At 38.7% G+C, this 8976-nt stretch overlaps 2 protein-coding genes across 2 annotated transcripts; both read right to left on the bottom strand.

Moving 5' to 3' along the window:
• Positions 1-306: 306 nt before the first annotated feature.
• On the bottom strand, positions 307-2067 carry LOC138348905 (uncharacterized). Its single transcript, XM_069298502.1, has 3 exons — positions 1498-2067; positions 1307-1396; positions 307-837 (listed from the first exon to the last, which is right to left on the bottom strand). Exons 1-3 carry the CDS (start codon positions 2065-2067, stop codon positions 307-309), a joined length of 1191 nt encoding a protein of 396 aa, XP_069154603.1.
• Positions 2068-2088: 21 nt separating this feature from the next.
• LOC138348904 (uncharacterized mitochondrial protein AtMg00860-like) lies at positions 2089-2488 on the bottom strand. Its single transcript, XM_069298501.1, has 2 exons — positions 2225-2488; positions 2089-2136 (listed from the first exon to the last, which is right to left on the bottom strand). Exons 1-2 carry the CDS (start codon positions 2486-2488, stop codon positions 2089-2091), a joined length of 312 nt encoding a protein of 103 aa, XP_069154602.1.
• Positions 2489-8976: the final 6488 nt, after the last annotated feature.

The following is an 8976-nucleotide window of genomic DNA, read 5'->3' as shown; positions in this document are numbered from 1 at the left end:
TATAGTAAGGGTTCGAGGGTCTTGTTTTACGCTCATGAATCCTTGTGAACTTGGTCTAATCATAGGCATTCTAGACACATTAAGCATTACTTAGCATATCCATTTTTAGGTTGCTACATTATCCACCCCATAGGAATATTCTTCCTTGAATTAAACTACTAAATATTTCGCGTAATCCAGTCAGATCATAACATAGTTACTGTAAACAATCAAGCAATAGTAACAAAGAATGGAGATATAAGAAAACTTACACTTAAGAGTAGGAAGTCTAACATAAAGAGCTGAAAAGAGGGGTGTAGCGGGATCTCATATTGTCCTCGGCCTCCCATGTAGCACCTCAACCAGATGATTCCTCCACAATTCCTTCTCTGTGGCAATCTCATTATTCCTCAGCCGCTTGACCAGTCTGTGTAAGATCTTAACAGGTACCTCCTCGTATGACAGATTTTCATCAATCCCCAAAACTTTAAAAAGTAGAATTGATGCTGGATCACCTAGGCACTCCTTTAACATTGATACATGAAATACTGGATGAACAGAAGCTAGCTCCGAACGAAATGTCAACTCATAGGCCACCTCACCCACACGCTGAAGGATCTCATATGGCCCAACATACTTTGTACTCAACTTCCCCTTCCTGCCAAACCTTTTCACCCCCTTCTTAGGTGATATATTCAAATAGAACTGGTCCCCATCATCAAACTCTAATGGTCTTTTTCTGTTGTCTGTATAAAACCTTTGCCGACTGTAAGCAGTAGCCAACCTGTCCCTAATCACCCTGACCTTTTCTAAGGCCTCATGAATGATCTCTTGACCCAGAATGGATGACTCTCCAACCTCGAATCACCCAACTAGAAACTTATACCTCCTACCATACAGTGCATCAAGCGGTGCCATCACAATGTTGGAGTGATAACTGTTATTATGGGAGAGATCTATCAAAGGCAGATGGTCGTCCCAACTACCTCTGAAGTCAACCACACACGCCCTCCAAATGTACTCCAATGTATGAATGGTGCGCTCTACCTGCCCGTCACTCTGAGGATAAAAGGTAGCACTAATCTTCACCTGCGTGCCTAAACTATTCTTGAAGGATCTCCAGAAATATGAAGTAAACTTAGCTCCTCTATCAAAAATGATGGATAAAAGAATCGCATTCCATCTCACATTCTCATCAATATAAAAGTATCGCAAAATCCTTTACTCTCTAAGTAGACTTGACAGGGATAAAGTGGGCATACTTAGTCATGCAGTCCACAATAACCTATATGGATTCATGCTATCTCCTAGTATTGGGAAGACCAACCACGAAATCCATATTAATGGCCTCCCATTTTAAAGTTAGAACCTCAATAATCTTAGTAAAATTGCCAAGCTTGAGATGTTCTTCCTTAACCTATTGACAATTAGGACAGTTGGCAACATAATCTTTAATGTCTTTCTTAATGTCGTCCCACCAATAGATCTGTTTTAGATCATGATACATCTTGGTGGAACCTGGGTATATGAAATATCTTGAACCATAGGCCTTTGCCACAATCCCAGTCTGCAAATAATCCATATATAGTACATACAACCTGTTTTGGTACCTAAGCATTTCATCACTTCCCAAGGCAAAAGACTCATTATCTTTATCAGCACAGAGTCCTTTAACTCCATCAAAACAGTGTCAAGACGCTGACACTTCTTGACTTCAACTATTAAGGATGATTCAGAACTAGGATGAACTAAAGCACCCCAACTAGTAGAGTCAACAAACCGCACACCCAATATGTCTAGTCGGTGTACATCATTTACCAACTCATTCTTCCAATTCTCAACGTGGGCTATACTTCCCATGCTCATCCTTCTCAAACCATCATCTACAACATTAGTCTTACCTTGATGGCAAGGGATATTCATGTCATAGTACTTCAAAAGCTCAAACCATCTTTGCTGTCGTTGATTCAACTCCCTTTGTGTGAACATGTACTGGAGACTTTTGTGGTCTGTGAACACATCCACATGCACTTCATACAAGTAGTTCCTCCACAATTTAAGTGCAAACACCAAAATTGTTAAGTCCATGTCATGAGTGGGATAATTCTTTTAATGATCCTTGTGTTGTCTTGACGCATAAGCTATCACCTTACCACCCTGCATAAGAACACAACCCAAACTAACCAAGATGCATTACAATAAACAATGTAGCTCTCACCACACTTAGGCAAAGTTAGCACCATACTGAAGTGAGTCTTTCCTTGAGCTCCAGGAAACTCTTCTCACAATCCATTGCCCATATAAACTTGACTTTTTTCTTCGTCAAAGTTGTGAGTGGAGCCGTAATGGAATAAAAGCTCTCTAAAAACCCGCGGTAATAACCAGCCAATTCGAAGAAGCTACGGATATCTGTGGGAGTAAGTGATTTTGGCCAGTTCTTAACAGCCTCAGTCTTCCTAGGATCTACCTCCACACATTTGTTGGACAAAACATGACCCCAGAAGGTCATTGATCGAATCAAGAATTCACATTTCCTTAATTTGGCATAAAACTGATGTTATCTATGTACCTGCAATAATAGTCTCAGATGTTGTTATGCTCTTCCTTGGTCTTAGAGTAGATGAGAATGTTATCAATGAATACTATGAAGAAACAATCAAGGTATTTACGGAAGACTCTGTTCATGAGATCCATAAATGCACCATGTGCATTTGTGAGACCAAATGACATAACTAGGAACTCATAATGACCATAATGGGTACAAAAGGTTGTCTTAGGGATATCTCCATCCATAACACTAAGCTGATGATACCTTGCATGAATATCAATCTTTGAGAAGAAACTAGACCCTTGTGGCTGATCGAACATGTCAGGTATCCTAGGAAGTGGATACTTATTCATGACTGTGACATTGTTAAGCTGTTTATAGTCGATACACATTCTAACGATTCCATTATTCTTATTCACAAACAACATAGGAGCTCCCTAAGGGTATATGCTCGGGAATAAAACCTTTATCAATGAGATCTTTTAACTACAAGTTCAACTCTTTGAGTTTAACTGGAGTTGTTCTATAAAGAGGAATTAAAATTGGTTTAGTATCGGGTTTTAATCGATACCAAAGTCAATCTCTCCAGGGGGAGGAACTCCAAGCAAATCATCAAGAAATACATTTTGGAACTCATTTACCACAGGCACTGACTCTTTGGAAGGAATGCCATGGTCTAAATTGTTAACACTCACAAGGTGACACAATAACCCCTTGAAAATCACTTTATTGGCCCTAAGGATAGAAATCAAGGGATTAGGACTACTCAAACTGTACCACTCCAAGACTAGCTCTTATTCATCAGGGAAACGAAATCTTACAACCTTACCAAGTCAATCAATATAAGCATAACAACTATGAAACCAAATAATTCCAAGAATAACATCAAAATCATGCATTGGTAACTCAACCAAGTCCGCACACATAGTTTTACCACATACAACTATTTGGAAATCTTTGTATACTCTATCAGTTCTTACATTTTCTCCTAAAGCTCAACTAACCACGATTGGATCATGCAGAACTTCAGAAAATATCATGAAAGTGAGAGCAAGAAAAGGAGTTACAAAGGAAAGCGTAGACCCTGGATCAAGTAAAGCATAAACTGAAATTGAAAATACCTGAAGCATACCTGTTACCACATCAACGAACTTCTCCTGCTCCTCCCTGCCATTCAAGGCGTAGAACTTGTTCCTCTTAGGAGGCTCGACTACTGCTTCATACTGTGGATAAGTCCTAGGATGAGCATTACCTCTATCCAGACCTCTTCTCTGTGGGTAGTCCTTAATCATAAGCACGCTCTAACAACAATCGAAGCAAGCATTAATTCTCCATCTGCACTCTCCCTTCTGAGCACGGCCACACTTAGCACAGTCCATTCTGGCACGCTGCATCTCACCTCCATTTCCCTTCCTCGGCTTGGGTCTGTCTCCTGTAGGTGTTGTACTCCTCTAAGAGTTAGATTTTTCTAAACTCGATTGCCCATTTATGAATCTGGGTTGTTCACGGACACCAAATTTGTTTCTGTTGCCTCCATTACTAGGATCTGCATTATCTTGAGGCTTAGGCCTGCCAGCATCAGGTACGTCCCTCTTCTTCTGGATGTCCTCTTCTTGTTTGACATGTACCATCGTCCTTGAGAGGTCCACGTTATCATGGGGCATCACAGACTGACACTCCTCCTCTAGATCTCGGTTAATTCCTGTAAGGAACCAGCTCATCTCATCCGTGCAGTTAGATACAAGGTAAGTAGAATACATGAATAGCTGAACAAACTTTAGGAAATACTCCCTGAGTGTCATGGATCCATGTTTAAGGTTGTTGAACTCCTCAACCTTGGTGTTTGATATACCGTAGTTGCAGGGTACTTTTAATGCTTTTTCCGTAAGTTTAATGTGTGTCCAAAAGTTTTTTTGTATTGATTTTTATGTAAGTTTCTCCTTATTTATAGGAAATCTGTCTAAAGAGTAACGCAGAAGTTTTTGAGCAAGAAATGCAGAAGAGACCACCTATGGAACTTATGACGGTCCATCGAGCCTTTGACGGTCCGTAGGTGACATCGTAGTTAGGAGAAAAGGTAATGAAGGACGAAGGGGAAGTCTTACCTAGTGTCGGATTACGGAAGTCCATGAAAGACCATCATAGCCTTGAAGGTCTGTCATGCTGGTTCGTCGTAATGATCAGAGAGCAGTCCTAGTACCTAAAAATTACCACAAGTTAAATTATTATGGAACGAAGACCCTCGACAGACCGTCGTGCTTAGAATGGTCCTTCATACCTTTCGTTAAGGGTAATGAAGAAAGCAGCAGAAGAATTTGTGAAGTTTGGGAAGACGGAGGCAATGACAGCCCCACGACGGTCCATCACGAGGTCCGTTGACTCAGACGCGTTTGACCGATTTTCAATAATTAGAATCCATTATTTATTAGGTTTTTTTTAAATTATAAATAATTCGAAGAACCTCTTTTTTGGGGTTAGACTTTTGGATAATCTTTAGTTATTTTGTTCAAGTAATCTAAGATTAATTTCCGCAATTATTGCACATTTTCTGGAAATGATTGTTGGTGCTTTTGTTGATTTATTAAGTGAATTTCAGGATTTTATTCCTTCTCATTAAAGGAAGTTCATGCATTTTTATATTAATTATATGAATAGTGTGATTATGACCATGGGTAACTAAACTCCATAACTAGGGTTGTGGGATCAATAGGTGAGTAATGAGGTAAAATCAAACTAAAATAGCAATTATAGAATAGTGTCTGACATGTGTTGATAATTCTTTCATTTAAAAGTCATTTAACAGCTGACCAACGTTAGAAATCGCCTTAATATGACTTGCCAGACTAAGGAGATAGATTATCGGAAAAGAATTATCAACATAGATTTAGTGTACACTATCTAATAGGCTAGTATCGATTGGTACGAGGTAATAACTTAGTTAAATATCAAATAAAATGCTTAATATGATATAAAAGTAAGGGTTGGTATAGAAACGTACGTAGCCAGACCAAGATGTGGCGTGAAATTTTCTAGATGCTGGACCAAGGTTTTAGAGATACAGAACTTATTACTTTACATGCAAGATATTAGGAAAGAATTGTTATAGTTATAATTATCGAGTTAGGAACATGTAGGGAACACTTAAGCCCTAGTTACTTTTATTATTTTACTAAGCTCCAAGATTTCAATATGTTAGTTGTTTAATTTAATTGAGTTAATTATTTTCATTAATTTAGAAATAAACCCCCTCTTTTTTCTTTTGTTTTCGAGGGAAATAGTTGACTTAATAATAGTAATAATAGAATAAAGTTAAGTCTGAACTATTTCCTCGTGGGATCGACCCCAACCTCATTATTTTTGTTCTTTACTTGATAAAACCACTTTACTTCTTACTTGTGAAGTAAGTTTGAGCGTATCAAATTTTGGCGCCGCTGCTGGGCAAAATAGTTTTAAGATTAACTTAAACTTATTACTAAAGTTTAGTCAACATTTTCTAATTTTCCTTTTCTATTGTTTTTTATTCTTACCGAACTAATTTTCTTGTATGCCAAAAAAAGGGAGAGGAAGAGAACCCTTGTTTCCCTACGACACCGAATTAGAGCGTACACTACAAAATATGAATCGAAACTTGGGTATTAACGATGATGATCCAAACCAGAACATCCCAACTCATGTTGATGTTCATTGTAAGTTATTACCCGATGATCCTTGTGAAAATCAACAATGGGGACAAAATCCCGCTCCACGCCCTCAAGAATACTACAGAGGTTATGATAACATTGCAGACTCTAATGACCTACTTGTCTTGCCCCCTCTACCACAAGGTCACACCTTTATGGTAACTAGTAGTCTTATGCAAATCAATGCTAAAGGTTTGTTTTCAGGGCTACCTTCTGAGAACTTACATTCCCATATATCTAAGGTAAGGGAAGTGTGTAAAAGATGTTTGGGGAGGCAAGATTTGGATTTGGATGTAATAGGACTAAAAGTATTTCCTCTCTCACTGACCTGAGAGGTTGCTATTTGGTTCACTGAGCTCCGTAATAACTCAATTTTCACTTAGAACCAACTAAGGGGCGTTTTCTTAGCAATTTATGACCCGATTTCCAAGAAACTAAATCAGAAAGAAAGAGTAAACTACTTTGTGGCACTACAACGAGAGTCAATTAGCAGTTCTAGGGAGAGATTCACTTCATTTTTGAGAAGCATCCCCTATCACCAAAAGATGATGAGTCACTAAAGGAATAATTCTATCGGGGACAGGATGAAAATAATAAAGCGGTATTAGATACTATAGTGGGTGGTTCTTATGGGGAGTGTCCTTATGCCGAGATTGCTGAAAAGTTAAAGAAAATCTCTTGGATTAATAAAGCTTGGTGTACTAGGAAGTCAGATACTAGAAGAATAACTTTGCAGTGCAATCCACACACAACCAAGGCACAAATGAAATTCTTGAATAGATGGCTTAGATGAGAACTGATCTTGGGTTGGTATATGTCACTGGGGTGCAGAAAAGATAAATGCAGTAAACTACTTGTCTAAACCACCACCACCAAATGATGAATATTATTATGTGGAGGATTCCTATGCTGCAAATGACCAGACGAAGGTTTTCCTACTGAATTCCTAAGGCTCAAATCAGGAGAATTGGTGCAACGGTTAAGGAAACAAAGGTTGGAACTATGGTAACTATAACCATTAGGGTAATTAAGTCCGAGATGGAAATTACAACAAAAACTTCAAGAGGGGTAACTATGGTAATAGAAATGATAAGAATGGTCTCTATGTTCCTCATCAAAATCGAGAAGGTGCTCCTATTGATTGTGGAAGTAGTATGGCGCGATTGAGGATATGTTGCACAAAATAATGAGGAGGTTCTATGCTAGTGATGATCATATTAAGGAGTTAAGGAGTGATTTAGCGGGTATTGGGCAGAAAGTTGATACACATGCAATATCGATTAAGCAGCTTGAGTTGCAAATGGCCCAATTATCTGCGATTGTGAACACACGGCAACCGGGCACTGTTTCTAGCAACATTGTCCAAAATCTGAAAAATGATGGATACTATATGGCAATCACTACTCACGGTGGTTAGCAAACAATTGACCCACCTATGCCGTCTTATAAGGAAAAGGTGATAAAAGATAATGACAAAGTGGTAGAGGTTACTGGGGAAGTAGAAGATAACACTGGAAATGATGCTGAAGTACCTAAAAAGGTAACTCCCATGCCTAGACCCCCCCCCCCCCCCGTGTTTCCTCAAAAATTAGAGAAAAAGACTGACGATGATAAATATCGGCATTTTATAACAATGTTGAAGCAGCTTTCTATCAATGTCCCTTTGGTAGAAGCTCTAGAACAAATGCTCGGTTATGGCAAGTATGTGATAGATCTGGTTACAAATAAAAGATCGGTCACTTTTTAGGGTGATGTTAAAAAGTAGTATTGTAGTGCTATTGCTACAAGATCTCTAGTACAAATGAAAGAAGATCCGAGTTCGTTCACTATTCCTTGTACAATCGGTTCATTACATTTTTCGAAAACATTATGTAATCTGGGGTCAAGCATAAATCTCCAGATCAAGCATAAATCTCATGCCCTCTCGATTTACAAGAAGTTGTGTTTGGGTAATCCAAATCCCATTACGATGCTGCTACTGATGGCCAATCGAACAATTAAAAGGCCTATAGGGACACTCCACGATGTGCTAGTAAGAGTTGAGTCCTTCATACTTCCGGCATTTTTTTTATTCTACATTGTGAAGTCCATTTTGAAGTGCCTATCATTCTTGGGAGGCCATTCCTTGCTATGGGTAGAGCGTTTGTTGACATGGAAAAGGGGTAGATGAAATTTTGGTTGAATTATGAAGAAGTGACCTTCAACATTTGTAAGTCCATGACTCGGTATCTGCTATATCCTATAAAGTGAGTATGTCATCCGAGACACAAATGGAAAATCGTCTCGGTGTAGAAGCATTAGAGGCTCTTGATCGTGGTGATGTTCGGTTTAAATTAAAGAAATATGAGTTAAACATGAAGAATCGCAAGTCTCCACTCGCGAAACCATCCATAGGAGAGGATCCAAAGTTAGAACTAAAAGATCTCCCACCTCATATCAGGTATGAATTTTAGGAAATCTTGACACTTTGCCGGTAATCATTGCATCAGACGTGAATGAACAACAAGTTGAGAGTTTGATGAAAGTTCTAAAAAGGTTAAAAAGAGTTACTGGGTGGACTATTGCATACATTATTGGGATCCCTCCTTGCATTTGTTCTTATAAATTCCAAGTCATGCCCGATCACAAGCGAAGTATTGAACACAAGAGATGCTTAAATCCATCTATGAAAGAGGTCGTGAAAAAGGAATTCATTAAATGGTTGGATGCCGGAGTAATATATCCGATCGTCGATAGTAGTTAGGTATGCCCTATTTAGTGTGTACCTAA

The sequence above is a fragment of the Solanum lycopersicum genome, chromosome 5, assembly GCF_036512215.1.
Source record: "Solanum lycopersicum chromosome 5, SLM_r2.1".
NCBI lineage: Eukaryota > Viridiplantae > Streptophyta > Magnoliopsida > Solanales > Solanaceae > Solanum > Solanum lycopersicum.
This window is presented reverse-complemented; position numbering and strand designations above follow the sequence as displayed.